Source organism: Ailuropoda melanoleuca, chromosome 1 (assembly GCF_002007445.2).
Source record: "Ailuropoda melanoleuca isolate Jingjing chromosome 1, ASM200744v2, whole genome shotgun sequence".
NCBI classification, from domain to species: domain Eukaryota; kingdom Metazoa; phylum Chordata; class Mammalia; order Carnivora; family Ursidae; genus Ailuropoda; species Ailuropoda melanoleuca.
Genome location: NC_048218.1, coordinates 126,505,773 through 126,526,349, shown reverse-complemented (window position 1 = coordinate 126,526,349; position 20,577 = coordinate 126,505,773). Strand labels below are relative to the sequence as shown.

The following is a 20,577-nucleotide window of genomic DNA, read 5'->3' as shown; positions in this document are numbered from 1 at the left end:
CCTGTCAAAGCTGAAGGATTCTCCATCGTATCTATGTAACATTCATCTGTTAACGGACACTTGGTTGCTTCCACCTTTTGGTGTTATGAATACTCTAAAAACCATGAGTGTGTAAATATTTGTTGAGTGTTTGCTTTCACTTCTTTTGGGTAGATACTCAAAAATGGAATTTATGGATCATATGGTGATTCTACATTTGATATTTTGAAGAATTACCATATCATTTTCCACAGAGGCTGGCCCATTTTACATTCCCCCCAGCAATGCACAAGGGTTCCCATTTCTCCACATCTTCACCAATGCTTGTTTTTTTTTTAAATAATGGTCTTTTTAACGGGTATAAAAAATTATCTCATTGCGGTTTTGATTTGAATTTCCTTAAAGATTACTAATATTGAGCATCTTTTCATTATTTATTAGTCATTTCTTCTTTGATGGAAGGTCTATTCAAGTTCCTTGCCCATTTTTAATCAAGTTGTTTTCTTATTGTTGAGTTGCAGGAAATCCATATGTTTTGGATATTAACCCCTCATCAGATACATAATTTGCAAATATTTTCTCCCATTCTGTGGACTGCTTTTTCATTCTGTTGATAGCGTCCTTTGTATATAAGTATTTTTAATTTATGGAGTCCAACCTATTGTTATATCCAAGAAATTGGCAATCAAATATCATGAGGTTTTCCCCTAATTTTATACTTGTAGTAGGTTCAGGTCTTGGATCTATTTTGAGTTAATTCTTATAAATGGTGTGAGACAACTTGTAATGATGTGAAGGATCCAACTTCATTTTTTAATATGTATATCCAATTTCCCCAACACAATTTGTTGAAAAGACTGTCCTCTCCCCATTGAATGGTCTTGTTGCCCTTGTCGACAATCATCTGACCATATATGCAAGGATTTATTCCATTAAAAAAAAAAAAACAGCTTTACTGGGGTATGACTCAAATATTCATATAATTCATCCATTTAAGTGCACGATTCAATGGCTTTTGGTATCCTCACAGAATTGCTAACATCACACAATCATTTTGGGACATTTTTATCACCCAAAAAGAAATCCTACACCCATCAGTCGTCTCTCTCCATTATCCTTCCCTCAGAGGTAGGCAATTCCTAACCAACTTTCTGTCTCTATGGATATGTCTATTCTGAATAGTTCATATAAATGAATCCTGTAATATCCTCCCTCCCTTTTTTGACTGGCTTCTTTCACTTAGCATGTTTTCAAGGTCCATCCATATTGTAGCAGGTGTCAGTACCATTCTCTTTTTATTGTTGAATAATATTCCATTGTATGGATACATCACATTTTATTTATCCATGTATCAGTCGATGGACATCTGGGCTGTTTTTTTTTTTTGGCTGCTATAAACATCGGTGTAAATTTTTGTGTGAACACATGTTTTCAATTCCTGAGTATATACCTAGGAGGACAACAGCTGAGTCATACGGTAACTCTACATTTAACATTTTGCGGACTAGCCAGGCTGTTATCCGTTTTACATTTCAACCAGCAGCACATGAGGGTTCCAATTTCTCCACATCCTCACCAGCACCTACTATTGTCTATCTTTTTGATTTTAGCTATCATAGTGGATATGAAGTGATAGCTCATTGTGGTTTTGAACTGCTTTTCCCTAACAATCAGTGATTCCCTAATGATGTGGAACATCTTTTTGTGTGCTTACTGGCCATTAGTCAATGTTCTTTGGAGAAATGTCTCCTCAGATCACTTGCTTATTTTTAGACAGTTATTTGTCCCTTTTGTCTTTGAGTTGTAAGAGTTCTTTAAAAACTGGCTATGTCATTCTTCCATCTTTAATCTATAAACTAAGGTTTGTTTTGTTTTTTCCTTAGGAGGTCCTATGATGGTAACAGTGGGTGGCTCTGAAGCTAGGAAATATTCTTACATTATGGAAACTGTTGATTTGGAATTTTGAATGGGCTATATACTGACTCTATATTTAGGGCCTGCAATGCAATTTGTGTTCCTTTCTGTTTACTTCTGATAAATCTGATCTCATTTTCATTAGCCATTTTATATTATCTTTGGAGTATAATATTTGCAGGGTCCCATGGCTGTTCTTCTGACAAATTAATTCCAAATACAAAATCTGATACAGGGGCACCTGGGTGTCTCAGTTGGTTGAGTGTCTGACTCTTGGTTTTGGCCCAGGTCATGATCTCAAGGTCATGAAACTGAGCCCCATGTTGGGCTCTGTGCTCAGGGCAGAGTCTGCATGAGATTCTCTCCCTCTCCCCACCGCCCACGCTTGTGCTTGCTCTCTCTCTCTAAAATAAGTAAATAAAATCTTAAAAAAAAAAATTTGATACAGCTTGGGGTGCCTGGCAGGCTCGTCAGTGGAGCATGCAACTCTTGATCTCAGGGTCATGAGTTTAAGCACCATGTTGGGCATGGAGTCTACTTAAAAAATAAATAAAATCCTATTTAAAACAAAACAAAATTAAAGAAACCAAAAGTTGATACAGGCTTCCCTTAAGTATTCTGTCCCGTAATACGGTTAACATCTTCACTATCTTTATCAATGTCCTCTTACCATTTAGCAAGACTGAAAACGTTATCATTTATTATCTAATGATAATGATCATTAGTATTCTTTTCAGCAAAAATTCTTTCTCTGGTTAGTATGCTTTAGTATTAAAATATTCCTTTCTGCTTATTGAGCACCTACTATATCCTAGACATAGCAACAGGTGCTGCAATAAATATCATGTCACATCATTCTCACCACCTTGTGAAGTTAGCATTATGATCTCCATTTGATAGATGAGTAATCTGAGGTTCAGAACTGCCTGAGCTTTTAACCTTCAAAACACTGCATCAAAGAAGTAGAGGAACTACTACATGACAGATTTTTATCATTCTGTGCTTTCCTAAAACTTTATTTTTTTTAAAGATTTTATTTATTTGAGAGAGACTGAGTGCATGTGCAGGTGTGCGAGCAGGTAGAGGGGCAGAGGGAGAGAGAATCTCAGGCAGAGCCGCACTGAGTGTCAAGCCCTACACAGGGCTTGATCCTACGACCCTGAGATCACGACCTGAGCTAAAACCAAGTCAGACACCTAACCAACTGAGCCACCCAGGCACCCCAACCATTTTGCGCTTTTAAAAATACATTAGCAAATGCAAGTTCGTGTAGTCAGCTGCTGCAACCCCACACAGTAAGTCAAGAAAAGTCCTCTGTTGCTAGGACTACTAGGGAACAACTAGTGAGCTCCAGCAGACCCCCAAGCCTGAATTTCACCTTTGCTAGAATATGGGTTTGAAACACAAGGAAGAACACGAACTACATAATCTCTCAGATCACTTCCAACTCGTAACTTCTATAATTCGAACTCCCATGAGAATGACTACTTTATGTAACAATCTACTGGACGCAGGACAGCATATACAGATTTAGGTTTCCAAATCCAAGTAAGTAAGTATGTATGTATGTATTTAAAGTTTATTTATTTGGGTCCCTGGGTGGCTCAGTTGGTTAAGTGTCTGCCTTCAGCTCAGGTCATGATCTCAGGGGCCTGAGATCGAGCCCTGCATCGGGCTCCCTGCTCAGCGGGGAGTCTGCTTCTCCCTCTGCCCCTCCCTCTGCTCATGCTCTCTCTCTCCCTCGAATAAATAAATAAAATCTTAAAAAAAATAAATTTATTTAAGTAATCTCTACACCCAGTGTGGGGCTTGAACTCACGACCCTGAGATCAAGAGATCAAGAACTGCACACTCTTCCAACTGAGCTAGCCAGGCGCCCCTTTTAAAGTTTTTTCAAGTTTATTTATTTAAGTAATCTCTACACCCAATGTGGTGCTCCAATGACCCCAAGATCAAAAGTCCAAGTATTTGCTGATGGGATTCCCACCCTAACTTACCCTAGAGGGATTCCCTATTGCCTGAAAGTGAAACAGAGTTATTAAAATAAATTTTACCACGCTATTTCCATCCTACACCACTTTCTTTAAGGGCGGGGGAAAGTGAAGATGAAAATTTAATAAACTGGAAAGCGCTTGTTAACGGAGATCTCCAACTGCATCGTCTGTCAGGCTACCCAACAGCTTATCGAACTGAGCCAAGATTTACCTGTAAAGAAGGAACTAAAAAGAGAATCCCTGGATGGGTTATCAGGGATGAGAGAAAAACTTACCTTTCAGGTTATATCTTTTTCAATACTGATTTAATTTTTTATTGTTATTTTTGTATTAATTTGTATTATCTTAAAAAACAAAAATTAGAAGAATGCTGTGGATCTGTTGATGAGACACACTGGCTCATTCGGCCCAGACATGAATAATTAAAAACAACATCAACAAAAAACCTTTCTGCTTTTTTTCAGTGAGCTCATTCAGACAAAAGAAATTAAATACACACCTTCCAACTTGATATGTGGGGACAGCTGTAGTTCCAAATCTTTGCATTCCATAGTAGTTAATAAATCCGATCTCCTTGAGAGAGTTCATAGCTTGCTGAACTTGCTCATCAGTTCCTGTTATATTTCTGTAGGGCCCAAGTTAGCCAGAGAAAAACCGAGTCAAACACATTCAGGGATGCGTATCATCAATGATAAGGCTTGGCTTCCATGCCGTGTCCTTATCCCCTGCAGCTTTCTCTCTACCTGCTGATGACTTTGTGTTTAAAAAAAAAAAAAAAACTGTGGCAAAATATGCATGACATTAAATTGACCATTCTGGCCATTTTTAAGTACACAACATAGTGGCTGTAAGTACACCAACAATGTTGTGCAACATTCCCCACTATCTACTTCCCGAACTTTCCACTCTTCCCACTCTGTACCCATAAACAGTAGCTCCCATGTCCCCCTCTTAGACTCCCCTGCCCCAGGTAACCTTTCTTCTATTTTTCTCTGTCCGTGAATTTGCCCATCCTAGCTACTGCCTATAAATGGAACCATAGGCTCTTCGTCTCTTAACACCGTGCTTGAAGCACATGGCTCCTTTCCAAAGGAAGTGCTGAGTTTTGAGAGGTGAGGGGATGTTGGTACCAATTCTCCAGCAGTATTTGCTCTCCAGCCCTATCAGGCTCTGCTCGGCCTTCCCTCGCTGCCACACCTGCTAGAACTGCTCACTTGGATTAATAATGGTTCCAAACAGATGTGAGGTGGCCCAGGGAGACCCTCTCTGGTCTGCATTCCTACCTGTAGGTCTTTACCTGAGGACAACGGTGAAGTGATTCCCTTGAAGCTCTCCCAGTTTCAGAGGGTTTTTCTGATAGCTGAAATTCCCCAGCTTAAAGTTCATCAAGCACTTGTTCAAGTGGGCAAGCCTTTGAGCAGTTATTCTAAAAAATATAAAATAAAAAAGGACCACCAAGAGGATCATGAAGTACTGCCTGACTGAAATAGTCCTGGATACCCTACTACACGAAACGACAGCTCGAAACAAGACCGTGCCAAGCTACGAGGAGCAAAAACACAGGCACCACGGCAGGTGGGCTGAGCATACTTTTCATTTCCCTCTGGATTGTTTCTCCAGCAAAACGATACTGGTTCGATTTCACTGGATAGATTAACCTGGGCCACGTTTATATTCATAAAGTCTCATGTGATTTATAATGAGTAATGGAACAATCGTATCTGTGCAATTTGCTACTTTTTGTGAGGGAGAAGGGGGATAATAGAGCAATCCCATACAACGGTAAGGACTGTTACTGCAATTTAAAGAAGAGTCCTATTTTTATCTATCAGAAAAATACTGTAATCTAAGAAAGATTGAAAATGTACAGAGAATAAGAAAAACAATGCAGTTCATCACCTGAAAAAAAAATCTGTTAATATCTAACTTTGCATTTCCTCCCATTTTTTAAACACATTAGATAGATAGATAGATAGATAGATAGATAGATAGATAGATAGATAGATAGATATAGACAGTAGGGATAGAGATGGCATTCTACCACAAATTCGTACCTTGCTATCATTTAAAAGGTATAAGAATGGAGGGGCTGGGTGGCTCAATTGGTTAAGCATCTGCCTCCAGCTCAGGTCATGACCCTGAGGTCCTGGGATCGAGCCCCGTGTAATCGTAAAAGGAGTTCTCCCTCTCCCTCTGCCCTTCCCTGCTGCCCAAGTTCTCTCTTGCTCACTCCCTCTCTTAAAAAAATAAAATCTTTAAAATGTATATGGAAATTTTCATGAAAAATTCCTTAACTTCTTTAGTAGTAATTTATGCAGAAAAACAAATACAGAACTGAAAAACCTATGTCTTATCTCTATCCCTCAACACCTCTCCCCACCAGCAGCCCCTGTTAACAGTTTCTTGTGCATCCTTCCTGAAACTCTGTATATAGAAGCATATGTGTACCTACAGACTCCTCCCTTTCAGGAAATTTTTTGTAAGCTCTTTATACATTGTATATATGGAAAAATACATGACTCCTAAGTGTTCTGCTGGAATGAATTTTCACAAAGTGAACACAACCATGTATTTAGCACCCAGAGCCTCCCTTTTAAAAAACAAATTTTGTTACATGATAAATTGTTCAGCATCTGGGTTTTTTTTTTTTTTTTAAGATTTATTTATTTTTAGTGCATGAGCAGGGTGAGGGGCAGAGGGAGAGGGAAAGCACACTTCCTGCTCAGCGGGGAACCTGATGCAGGGCTTGATCTCCCAACGGAGATCATGACCTGAGCCGAAATCAGGAGTTGGATGCTTATCGAGCCACCCAGGCGCCCCAGCTCCTTGCCTTTTTTCCACCTAAAAATGCATTTCCGAGATTTGCTTTGTCCACACAGTACTTCTGAGGCTGCCGCATTCTTAGTCCAGTTGCACAGGATGGCTGCTGTCCTACGTATTCAATGCTTTATCTGACCTCCTTTGATGGACATTTAAATTGCTACCTATCTTTTGCTATCACAAACAATCCTACAGTAAATATCCTTACATAAACTTCTCTGTGCATCTATACATAGTTCATGTTTGAAATTAATTCCTAGATGTGGGAGGTGTGGATTTTAAATTTTAATCCCTACTGCCCTCCAAAAAAGTTTTATCAATTTATGCTCACACTATTAACATGTAAGTGCCTACTGCCTTGTCCCTGTGTCCACTCCCATAGCCAATTATAAACATTTTTGAGGTCTACTAGACCGTTAAAAATGGTATTTCCTTGGTTTTTATTTGCACACTTCCTGTTGTGAGGTTAAACATTTCTGTATATGTTGGCTGTGAACTGCCTGTTCGTCCTGTTACCTATTTTTTTACCTATTTTGGATTGTTACTATTTTTCTTACTGTTTTCACAGAGTAAGGAAATCTGTCCTTTACCACATAGTTTGCAAATATTACCTCCCATTTTGTGAGTTTATTTTTTAAAGGAGTCTATTTATTTGAGAGAGAGCATGAGCTGGGGAGACAGCTGAGCAGGGAGCCCAACGTGGGGCTCAATCCCAGGACCATGGGATCATGACCTGAGCCAAAGGCAGACACTTAACTGACTGAGCCACCCAGGTGCTCTGAGTTTAGTTTATTTATAGTAGTTTATACATTAAAAAATTTCCCACTTGTTTTATTAAAAAAAATTCAGAACTGGAGAAAAATGGCAACACTGTAACCTTATACTTCCCAGGAGATTTACCAATTGCTAACTTCCCCCCCAACTTTATATATCTCTTTCTAATCTATGAACACTGCACACATTACACACATATGCACAAACATAAACACAAATGTAAGATCTAAATACTTCACTGAAAGATTTTGAATGTGTTGCAGATATCACACCTTACCCCTAGTGACCCCTATGTGTGTCTCCTAGACACCTCCCCAAGCAGGTCACACTCAGGAAGCCTAACATGAATTCGACACTACTGACAGGCAGTGTATATCCACACTCACCCAATTACCTGATAACATCCTTCTGATTTTTTTTTTAAAGCTCCCTGAATTGAGGATCTAACCAAGGGACCACACACTGCTATTGAGACATCCAGTTAGTGTCCACTAAGCTGTCTGGATCGGCCCAGCCTTTTGCTTTCTGTTGGTATCTGACTTTTAGCAGAATCCAGGCCAGCTGTTTCACACCATGCCTTTACATGCGGATTTCATTGCTTCCTCGTGATTAGACTCAGATAAGCACATTACTTAGGGGAGGCTATGGCCTTTACAGTGTATCCCAGCAGAAGGCAATAATGTTCAGTTTGTCCATCACCGATGGTGATAAATTAATCACTGGGTTAGAATGGTATGTGCTAGTTTTTTCCAGTGTAAAGGGGCCTTTCCTCCTAGGTGGATTATCCTGTTCCCCATAGTCTTTCATCCATCTGTTGAGGCACCCCAGGATTCTTCCCTCCTGAAGCAAAAACTAGTGTGTTGATGTGAAAGTGTTTTTCTCTATCTACCATTCCTCCTCAGATGGCGTTCTTTCATAAGTAAGGACGAAAGAGTAAAATTTTAGTTATGCTCATGAATCTCTTTTTTTTAAATAGTTCTGAGGCTCGGGTGCCTGGGTGGCTCAGTCAGTTAAGCGTCTGCCTTCAGCTCAGGTCATGATACTGCGGTCGGTCGTGGGATCCAGCCCCATGTCCGGCTCCCTGCTCAGTGGGGAGTCTGCCTCTCCCTCTCTGCTCGCTCTGTCAAATAAAAAAATCTTGAAAAAAAAGAATAGTTCCGAGGCTTAAGACATGGTATCCCTAGCCAGTGATCATTTTTTTTAAAGTTTCCCAAGAGTAAATAGAGTCCTTCAACAGTTTTTGGTTTTGTTTTGTTTTCAGTAAAAAGGGCACCTTTCCTTTTTTCCTTTTGGCTTCCTGGTAGTGATTACTTCCTATCACACCTCATTCAGAGCCGTGCTGGCCTCCACGCATTCACCAGCACACTAATCTTCACTATGGGGGTGTTCTAAGTTTACACTGGTTGCGGGGAAAATAAAAGACCTCGGGGCACTGCTGTTCCAGGGGCGCTGAGTGGAAGCTTCTGTTCCTCCTTCCCCAGTCCACTTCTGATGCCAAAAGTATGGTCCCTTACGAAGGAGGGGGCTACGAGAGAGGTCATGCTGACTTGGGAAGGTTTTCCTGCTCTCGCCCCGGCTTTAAATCATGGAGTCTCCTCATCCTAAGCAACAACGAGGTGAAGGAAAGAACAGGGAAGTGTTTTTCACACGCAAACTGGCAACCATGTCAGCAGCTGCTCAGTGGCGTGGGCTCCACATTTTAAATTAACAGTATCACACACACGCCTTTCTGCTTTATGGCCTTTCAGAAAAGCAGACTGTGGAGTATAAAAACTGCACCAAGGAACTGGCTACAAAAAACATACATATTTATTTGCCTGGATCTGTGTGCAGTGATACTGCGGCTGGTGCTGCTTTTAAACCGGCTTTGTTAATATCTGGCAAAGTGGAGTCGCAGCTTTGCAAGCCATTCCCAGTGATCTCCTTCTTTGCTTCAAATAAGAGTTTTCTTTACGCGAGAAAAAAAAAATCTGACAAAGCACTGCCACGTGACCTACTCAGTGGAGACATACAAAAGCATCATCACTGATTCTTTTGTGCAATTTTTTCTTTTTATGTTTAAATTTTTGATTCACCTGGAATTTATTTAGAATAGGGAACTGAGGTAAGGAGCCAATTTTTTTTTCTAGATGGCTAGTCAGTTATCTCAACAACATTCATTGACTCAACCATTTTTTTCTCTGCTGATTTTATTATCTTTTTTAATTTTATTTATTTGACACAGAGAGAGAAAGATGGAGATACCACAAGCAGGGGGAGCGGCAGAGGGAGAAGCAGGCTCCCCAGCTGAGCAGAGAGCCAGATGCGGGACTCAATCCCAGGACCCTGGAATTATGACCTGAGCCAAAGGCAGATGCTTAACAGATTGAGCCACCCAGGCACCCCCGTCTGCTGATTTTACTTTATTTTTTAAAGATTTTATTTATTTGGGGCGCCTGGGTGGCTCAGTTGTTAGGCGTCTGCCTTCGGCTCAGGGCGTGATCCTGGCGTTGTGGGATCAAGCCCCACATCGGGCTCCTCCGCTGGGAGCCTGCTTCTTCCTCTTCCCACTCCCCCTGCTTGTGTTCCCTCTCTCGCTGGCTGTCTCTCTCTCTGTCGAATAAATAAATAAAATCTTAAAAAAAAAAAAAGATTTTATTTATTTGACAGAGAGAGAACAGCGAGAGAGGGAACACAAGCAGGGGGAGTGGGAGAGGAGAAGCAAGCTTCCCACTGACCAGGGAGCCCAACGTGAGGCTGGATCCCAGGACCTTGGGATCATGACCTGAGCAGAAGGCAGATGCTTAATGACTAAGCCACTTGCACCCCGCTCTGCTAACTTTAAATACATACTAAATATGTGGATGGATCTGGGTTTCTAATTATTCTACCAATATATGTGCCAAGATCAAACTGCTTTAACTGTAGTATTTCTAGAATATGCTCTAATATATACTGAGGTTAATTCCCCTTTGTTAGTGACTTTTTCCAGAATTTCTATAGCCAGTTTTCATCTTAAGTTTCCTACATTTACTTTATGATTAACTTAAACAATACCATTGTACTGTTATTCTCTCTAGTAGTAGCATAAATTTATACATTTATTCAAGAAGAAAAGACATTTATATGTACCTAAGAACAGGTTGTATCATTCATTCATTCAGTCCTTTTACATCTCTCAATAGTATATCAAAATTTTCTTCATAAAAATCCTATATATATATAAAAAAATGTTCCTAGGTACATTCTTTTTTTGCCTTTTGTGTAAAAAAACTTCTTTTCCATTATAATTTCAAACTAGCTATTGTCTCATATTATGTTTTGTACATTAATCTTTCTTATCTTGTATAACTTTCAGTCAACTCTTTGGAGTAGAAATAATTATCAACGACAAAAATTGCGATTTGGCCATCTCCCTTTTAATTTTACAACACCTATTTCTTAAAAAAAATTTTAGGGACACCTGGGTGGCTCAGGTGGTTAAGCGACTGCCTTTGGCTCAGGTCATGATCCCAGGATCCTGGGATTGAGTCCCACAACAGGCTCCCTGCTCAGTTCGGAGCCTGCTTCTCCCTCTGCCTGTTCTGCCTGCTCTGCCTGCCACTCCCCCTGCTTGGGCTCGCGCTCTTGCTCTCTCTCTCTCACAAATAAATAAAATCTTTTAAAAAAAATGTATAAAAAAATTTTTTTAAAGATTTTTTTTGAAGTAATCTCTACACCCGAGAAGGGGCTCGAACTCACAACCTCAAGATCAAGAGTCGCGTATTCTACTGATTGAGCCAGCCAGGTGACCCTTCTTAATTTTGTTTGTTTGCATTATAGTCTGTCCAGAACAACAAAAAAAGAGTGGTAATAGTGTGATCATCTTTATTTATTTTGTTCTGGCTCTAAATGAAATCCTTCTGGTATTTCCTCAATAAATAAAACACTGGCTTTTCATTAGAGATTTTCATATTTTGTCATGTTAGAATATTTTTATATTGTTATGACAACTTACATCTCTACTTTAATGAAAAGGTTTTTTTTTTTTTTTTAAGGAATAATCTAATATGGTGCACCTGGGTGGCTCAGTCGGTTGAGTGTCTGCCTTCAGCTCAGATCATGATCTCAGGGTCCTGGGATCAAGCCCCTCATCGGGCTCCCTGTCTGCTCCTCCCCCTGCTTGTGCTCTCTGTCAAATAAATAAATAAAATCTTAAAAAAAAAAAAAAAAGAATCTAACATGGTTGAAAACAATGCTTGAAACTTACTTATTTAACCATTCATTTTATTTAAGATTCTCCGATTTGGGCTATTTGGGTTGTTCACAATTTTTGAAAATCACAAATAATGCTGCATGTTACATCACTGTGCATAAGATGGTTTTAACTTTCTCTAAATTCAGATTTCCTCCGAATAGACATCTACTCTGAGAACTACAACAAACATATTTGTGCTTCGCTGTGTGGAATGACACACTTCACACTCTGGACTGTTTTCCAGGACTAGTCCTTGAACTCATTCCTACTGTCAGGAGCCATGTTCCGGCTTTGGCCTGGAAATGCAGGCGCAGGGGGCGGGTGTGTGTCTGGATGTGGAGCCAGGGAACCGAGGACGGCATGAAAGGCCGAGCTCTGCCCGAAGTGCCTGTCTATACACCCAAAGTAGCTCAACACGGAAGCAGCCCCACTACAGGTGTGAGTCTCTGCCCTGCAGTCTCTGAGGTCCCAATGTTACAGGAAAAACTGATGGCAAAGTTTCTTAGTCCTTAGTTAAAAACATGCTGTTCACTGAGTTCAATTGTTTTAAATTCATCTATATAAGACCAGCTAGCCAATTCATCTCATGAAACTCTCTTTTTCCTTGCTGAAGATTTCCCTATACTTTCTGAAGACACTCAATCATCCCTTTGCTGCGTTATCAATCAGTATACTTGTTTTCTAGCTCAGTATGTGCAAAAGCAGCCTGACCAAATTTCTTGAGGAAAAAAATCTGTCATTGCCCCATTGATTAATATAAAATGTAGGAAGCTAGCCAGAGAAGCTGGGAAATAAGCAAAGCTCCTACTCCATTATCCTCCCTCACCACACCCAATCCAAGGACCAAACATTATAAAGCAGGTCTTGTTCAGCCCTGGCAAGCTGCTCAGAGGCAGCAGGTCCAGGAGAAAAGGCACCAGGTCCTTATCTGCATATGTATGCGGACAGTGGCACAAATTCATCCAGGAATTATATCCCAAGGAGTCCAGGAAGCAGAGGATCAGGAGGGCCAGAGTGAGGAGGAGGACAACAGAGCCCCTCTTCGGTCAGAGAGAGAACTAGGGCTATTGCGGAAACAAACAATAGTTAAGCCAAGAGGAAGAAAGTGATCAGGCAACTTGGCAGCTCTGGAGAGGCTCTGGAGAGTACTCCTTGATAGCCATGCAAGTACCTGACAGCTCTGTTGGTTTTTGTTTTTTTTTTTTTGAGATAAAATTAATATAACCTAAAATTTATCACTTTAACCATTATGATATACACTATACAGTTCGGTGGCTTTTAGTATATTCAGAATGTTGTGCAACTGTTACCACTATCTAATCCCAGAACATTTCCATCACCCCAAACAAAACCCTACACCTATTAACCCCATTCCCTCTCCCTGCAGCCCGTCAACCACTTATGTACTCTGTCTCTATACATTTCCCTATTATGGACATTTCATATAAATGTAATCATGTATGTGGCCTTTTGTGTCTGACTTCCTTTACTTAGCATCATGCTTTTAAGATTCATCCATGTTGGGAGGCGCCTGGATGGCTCAGTCATTAAGCGTCTGTCTTTGGCTCAGGGCGTGATCCCAGAGTCCTGGGATCAAGCCCCGCATCGGGCTCCCTGCTCTGCTGGGAGCCTGCTTCTTCCTCTCCCACTCCCCCTGCTTGTGTTCCCTCTCTTGCTGGCTGTTTCTCTCTGTCAAATAAATAAATAAAATCTTTAAAAAAAAAAAAAAAGATTCATCCATGTTGGGCACCTGGGTGGCTCAGCCATTAAGATCATGATCCCAAGGTCCTGGGATTGAGCCCCACATCAGGCTACCTGTTCAGCAGGGAGTCGGCTTCTCCCTCTGCCCCCTCCCCTGGCTCATGCTTGCTCTCTCTCTCAAATAAATAAATCAAATCTTAAAAAAAAGATTCATCCATATTATAATATGTATCAGTACTTCATTCCTTTTTATGGCTGACGCATACTCTATTGCCTCTTCTCGAATACACAACAGACACGTATTTCTGAATCCCGCTGGCACAGCAGAAAGCAAGAGGTATACTCATTCTTACAGGACGGGTGCTCCCTGAGCAGAGGTTGAATGGTGTTGGTGGTATCTTCATGATACTGCTCACAGTTTTAATTCTGATGATCTTTGATAGAGCTCTACGGTTGTAAAATCAGAGCGAATTCTGTGACTAACTTGGGACTACTAAAAATCTCACTTTTAAACATCAGGAGCCAACCTAAGCAACACGTTGCACAAAAAGCCTTTATTAACAAAGCCAGCGAAACACTGGCCCAGGCTCAGAAAGGAGACTGGCAGGAAGAGGCAGGAAAAGAAACAAATCATTCCGAACGAGGCTGTTCCTGCTGGAGATCCTGTTAAAATTACGAAGTGGTTGGAGAGTTACAATGAAGCTGAAAAGAAATGCTGCTTATCCCTCGGAATGAGCAATTCAGCAATAATTAAAACCCCCGTGTGGCAGAGTGGGTTTATCCTGTCTACCCGTTCTCACGGGAAAGGCCAACCTGTGTATCCATTAAGCAAACGAAGGGTGCCGCCTGCATCCGCGAGATAAGTGCTATGTGCTTTCCAAAGGCCAACGCTTAGGTGTCTAATATAGTTTCTTACTAAGTCAACAGGAAGATGAGAAAAGCAGCAAAGGGCTATGGAGACAGAGCAGCACTATGATGAAGTATGACACCTGGTGGCTATCAAGAAGAGAAAGAAATATCTTCACTCCAAATAGTCAAAAGATTTCACATCATATAATGCAAGATAAAATAATGAGATGCCCATTTTTGACCCTCAAATTAGCAAACGATTTTTTTTTTTTAAACCATAACACTTGTTAGGGAGGATTCTAGGGAAGCAAAATAAAGGTGATAAATTGGTACCACCTTTCCGTCGGGCAATTTGGCTTTCCTAACAAAACCCTAAAACCTCGAGTTTCACATTTCCTTTAAATCAGAATTCCACTGCTAAGTTTATCTTTTTAAAAAGATTTTATTTTTTGGGGCACCTGAGTGGCTCAGTCGTTAAGTGTCTGCCTTCGGCTCAGGACGTTATCCCAGGGACCTGGGATCCAGCCCCACATTGGGCTCCCTGCTCTGCTGGAAGCCTGCTTCTCCCTCTCCCATTCCCCCAGCTTGTGTTCCCTCTCTCACTGGCTCTCTCTGTCAAATAAATAAATAAAATCTTTAAACAAAAAAAAAAGATTTTATTTATTTATTTGAAAGTGAGAAATCACAACCAGGGGGAGCAGCAGGCAGAGGACAGGGAAAAGCAGACTCCTCGCAGAGCTAGGAGCCCTACACGAGACTCAATCCCAGGGCCCCGGGATCATGACCTGAGACAAAGGCAGACGCTTAACCGACTGAGCCACGCAGGCCCTCTCTCTGCTAAGTTTATCTTAATGAAGTTTTCACAGATGTGGGCCAAGATTTAGCTACCAATATGTCTGTCATGGAATTGCTTATAATAGCAAGAAATGGGAAACAATGTCAACATCCAAAAACAGAGTAACAGTTCAGAAATTAGGATTCACCATATCTTAAAAATCTTTTGCTATGTACTAAAAGGGAAAGAGGTATATCATTTACTGTTCACAAGAAAACATTTTATATAAATATTTTGGTTCACAAGGAAAAAAAAGAGTCCCCCACAAAAATATACCAAGCTGTGAACAAGGCAATCTCTAAGGGAGTACAATTATGGCAAAACTTTCATTTTCCACCTCGTTCCTTCTGTGAGGAAAATAAAACAACTAACTCATTTATTTCATAGTAAAAAGATATTATTTTTAAGTAATCTCCACACCCAGCATGATGCCCTAACTCACAACCCGGACATCAAGAGTCGCACGCTCTACTGACTGAGCCAGCCAGGTGCACCGAACTTATTATTTTTTTAACTTGTTTTTTAACTTAGATGAAAAAAATTTGCAGATACAGTCAGAAAGCACAGGAGTTGACTACAACGATATTTTAGATACTGAGGATGGAAACACCAGAGCCCGAGTCCCCGCTGTTCCCCCTAACCCTTCAGAGTTTCTGGCTAGGCCACTGGCCCCACTACCTGCAGGGGCAGTTTCAAATTCAGCAGATGACTCCACAGTCTGTGCATCAACAGGACAGAAAAGAACAAGCCACCATGCAGAACATCTTCAGCTGTCTCCTGCCGCTCTCTTTCAAACCAGTCAACGTTTGCACACACCATCAGTGACGTCACAGAGATGTTCTCACTCTGCTTTCACGACTACATCATGCCTCCATCCCAAGGTCAAGGAGGAAAAGGGCTGGAAAATCCATTAGGATACAACCAGATGCTTAATCCCGTCACCATTTCAAGTGATGGGAAAGAAGCAGACTAGATGGGATCGTGGGGTGAAGAGGAAAGGCCACCTCAAATTCTTAATTAAAGGATAAGGGAGTTACAAATCAATATACATATTTAAGTGGAGACAGCAAGCGCAGATGACTTCCTTTGTCATTACAGTATAATTAACATGTGGTAAACTGTACATATTCCAAATGTACAAGATTTATCATGTGAATAAGCCCATGAACCCATCACCACATTCAAGATAATGAATATACGTATAACCATCTCAGAAGTTTCCTCCTGCCCCTTTTTCTTCCTCCCACCACTCCTTACCTTGGGATGTGTGCGTTTGTGTGTGTGTGCATAAGACGAAAGCCTGAATTTGTCTGACTTCACGTGGCTATAAATTCATCTTTTCCCCTTCCTTTCACTCAACTGGCTGGGTTCAGAGCCCCCAGGACACGGCAACAGCCCCGAACTCCAGGGTCACCCACTTGCTCCCGTTACAACCCCTACTCCTGCCTCTCAACACAATGCCCTCCGTTTAGATCATGGTCAAGTCCAAGATCCACACCACGACCTACAGGGCCCCTGAGGATCCTCATTTCTTGCGAGCTCCCACAAGACTCAAATACCTGCCAGGTACCAAATGTGTGGTGCTCCCTAACTCCTTTCCAGCATCTTTTCATGAGGTATTTTCTTGGTTTAAACAAGCAACCCTAGACCCTCAATGGCCCCAGGAAACTCCTCCTTGTCCTTCTAGAATCTAGACCAGTGGTTCTCAACCACAGGCTATTCTGCCCTTCAAGGGACATTTGGCAAAGTCTAGAGACATTTTTGGTTGTCACAACTGGAGGGTGGGGGGTTGGGGGGGGATGCTACTGCTATCTAGTGGGTAGAGCCCAGGGCTGCTGCTAAAAGCCCTGCCATGCACAGGATGGCCCCCACAACAAAGAATTATCCATTCCAAAATGTCATTGGTGAAGGCAGAGAGGTCCTGATTAGATTAAAACTCGGGGGGGGGGGGGGGCGGCGCGTGGGTGGCGTAGTCGTTAAGCGTCTGCCTTCGGCTCAGGGCGTGATCCCAGCGTTCTGGGATCGAGCCCCACATCAGGCTCCTCCGCAGGGAGCCTGCTTCTTCCTCTCCCACTCCCCCTGCTTGTGTTCCCTCTCTCGCTGGCTGTCTCTCTCTGTCAAATAAATAAATAAAAATCTTAAAAAAAAAAAAAAGATTAAAACTCGAACATCCCATTTTCTGTGAAAGCCTTCCTTGTCCTACCCTAATGCCCGCAATGTATCTGTATTTTAGCATTTATCTCACTGTGTGATAAGCCCTGATTTACTTGTCCGTCTGCTCCATTAAATTATAATTGCTTCAAATGCACAGACCATCTTTTCATCTGTATATCCCCACTGTGTAACAAAAGAGCTCATTCACTGCTCTGTAGTTAAATTTTAAGTAACTTATATTTAATAATGAATGAACAAAAAAGGACGGAGAGGAAGAAGCACTTATTCTCTTGGCTCTACCACAAAAGTCATTTAAAAATCACACAAATAATACCTGTTTGCTCCTAAAAACATTAGGAAATACAGATAAGCAAGAAGAAAAAAATAAAAAGTGATTTTTCAAATAGGCAGAGACACCATTTAAAGGGGGGAAGAGATGCGGCGCCTGGGTGGCTCAGAAGGGTTAAGTGTCCTTGGGGCGCCTGGGTGGCACAGCGGTTAAGCGTCTGCCTTCGGCTCAGGGCGTGATCCCGGCATTATGGGATCGAGCCCCACATCAGGCTCCTCTGCTATGAGCCTGCTTCTTCCTCTCCCACTCCCCCTGCTTGTGTTCCCTCTCTAGCTGGCTGTCTCTATCTCTGTCAAATAAATAAATAAAATCTTTAAAAAAAAAAAAAAAAAGAAGGGTTAAGTGTCCGACTCGATTTCAGTTCAGGTCATGATCTCAGGGTTGTGAGGTCAAGCCTTGCTTCAGGCTTGTGCTCAACGAGGAACCTGCTTGTCCCTTTCCCTCTGCTCCCCTCTCCCTACGCTCTCTCTCAAATAAATGAAAATCTAAAAAAAAAAAAAAAGAAGAATGAAAAAAAAGAGGGAAGAGATAAACCCCACAACAAACGTGAGAACCGTGGAAGGTGGTACTAAGGTTTCTGCAGAACGAATTCCGATATGTACTCGGTACTTACTTGAGAACAGCAATCTCTTGAACGGTTATGGCCCTTTTATCTTTGGTCCCCATGTAGGAGAATATGTTTGGTTTGACTCTGTTAAGACAAAAACAAAACGATATGAAGTTGCACACCATTAGGAAATTCTATTTCTCATGATTTAAGGTTCAAAGAAAATAAAATCATAATAGGATAGGAGAAGAGTAAGGAGAAACTTGAGTTACAAATGTACCCAGGAAAACATAATGTGCAAGCTAAGAAAGTAAATGATGCCTGGACAGCTCCCTTCTTAGCAGCGCTTAGGATGTTTGTGGCTATGAGTGAAAAACGGCCATTGGAAGACTTGGCTAACCAGTAACCAAAAAGGAAAGAATGCACTTCCTGTCGATCATTGGCCATTCACTAGATGACACGACAGTGGAGGTAAAGAGAAATTCTTCTAGATACATCATGGACCACTCTGAAAATTTTATTATCTTCAGTGTTTAATAAGTTAATAATAATGTGAAGTTTCCATAAATACATGCTATTTGTTTGCATAAAAAAGACCAAATGCTAAAAATAGGGATCTGAATATTTTTGATATAAAGATGTAAATAAAAAAAAGAAGTAAAAAAAAAAAAAAAAGAAGTAAGCTAGTTAACTAAGAAAACTGCTCCAAATGAAAAGGAAAAGGACAGGGCAAATTTCTTGAACTCTGAGCATTCCCCAACTGCAGATCTCAGAGGAAGGTCCGCCACAGGGGTCTATCCGCCCAGGCCCAGGTCCAGACAGGCTCCACTGACTCTCTCCCAGAGAGCTAGCACCTAGAGTAAAATAAAATGTCTCTTAGAGGGTAACCGCACCCTACTGGCTGAAATATGGCCCTACCGGCCCTGACCCCCAGTACCTCAGAATGTAGCTGCACTTGGAGAGGGCCTTTAAAGAGGTGGTTCATTTAGAATGAGCCTGCTGGGTGGGCCCTTATTCAATCTGTTCCTATGAAGAGAAAATCTGGACACACGGACTCTGGGGACACACACACACGGAGGGAAAACCATGGGAGGACATAGAGAGAAGGTGGCCATCTATAAGCCAAGGAGAGGCCTCAGAAAAAAAACCCAAACCCACCAACACCTTGATCCTGGGACTTCTAGTCTCCAGAGCTGTGAGAAAATTCATTTCTGTTATTGAAGCCACCCAGTCTGTGATATTTTTTTATGGCGGCCACAGCAAACCGACACACTGTGTACCATGTTTAAACTGGGTTAAGTTTGTATCAAGTAAACATCCGTTGCACACAGACTGGCAGTGGTGCCCATACCCACGACTGAAAAACATAAGTGAAAAACATGAGTGAAAAACATGAGTGAAGAACAAGTCTTCGACACTGGCCCATCCTCAGAGACTCACACCTGCTCTATCTGCATTCCTAGGAGGAAATCCGACTGGTCTCAAGTTTTCAATCTCCAAGCATTAAGAGTTCACAGTCTGGTTAAGCAAATCCCTGCAAACACACCAAAGTGTAGGCTTTCTAGGAAGCAAGTTAATATTTATTTTCAGCTGGATGGACCAGTATGTGAACTATTAACTTACCAAATTTCCATCTTGAATCACTAGAAATATGCACAGAGGTTAAAAAAATTTTAATTCACCTATTGTCTAAGGAAACTATAACTGGGGGGCACATTTGCTATCTGTTCACCTATCTTCCCTTTTTCATTAGCATGGAAAGAGAAAAATAAATTCCCGTGTTGTCATTTTGTGTCAGCACAAGAATGAGATACTAACCGTAAATATTTGGACAGCACATTAATAGCATCCATGGTGTCTTTGTTTTCCTTGTACAGTACAAAGTGGCAGTAACTTCCCCTAGATTTTGGCCAAGAATGCTTTCTTGGATCTTAAAAACAAGAAAATTAAATGTTATATAGACCATAACAAAAGTGATCTAAGCTTTTGCTTACGAAACCTACAAGCTCGTTTTTTGCTAGAGAACCTCTGAGTGAGCAATCCGATCTAGTCTGACAAGAAACACAGGTTAACTGGTTATAGCTGTATGGGCTACAGGTATTACACTTCCTGTGATTGGAGACTCAACATGATCTGTCCATAGTCACAATCAAAAGCTGAAAGGCAGGCTGTGTGACAAATGAGTAAGACTAACCAGCAATCCTCACACAGAGCAACCCTCACACAGAGGGGTCCACTGCTCTCCAGTGGCGGTGACTTCACAAGCACGTGTCTTCTAGGTGGGTACTGGCTTTCTAGAACACACGCGGTCCAAAGGGAAAGAGCACTCCAGTTGGCATCTATAAGCCTTGCCTCAACCCCAAGCCGGGAGTTCACATATGCAGGCTGGATGCCTCAGAAAGGATGGGGATAAAGCTTGTGAGGAGTTGCCTCGGTGACAGGTTC

General features: G+C 41.4%; 1 protein-coding gene across 1 annotated transcript in view; it reads right to left on the bottom strand.

Moving 5' to 3' along the window:
• PUS7 (pseudouridine synthase 7) overlaps positions 1–20,577 on the bottom strand; it is a 45,109-nt gene that overhangs the window by 13,268 nt on the left and 11,264 nt on the right. The window contains exons 5-8 of the mRNA XM_002913628.4: positions 19,951–20,062; positions 18,199–18,276; positions 5,185–5,313; positions 4,387–4,512 (exon numbers count right to left, since the gene is read on the bottom strand). Coding sequence (XP_002913674.1) covers positions 4,387–4,512; positions 5,185–5,313; positions 18,199–18,276; positions 19,951–20,062 — 445 coding nt within the window. The remainder of the gene's footprint in view (positions 1–4,386; positions 4,513–5,184; positions 5,314–18,198; positions 18,277–19,950; positions 20,063–20,577) is intronic.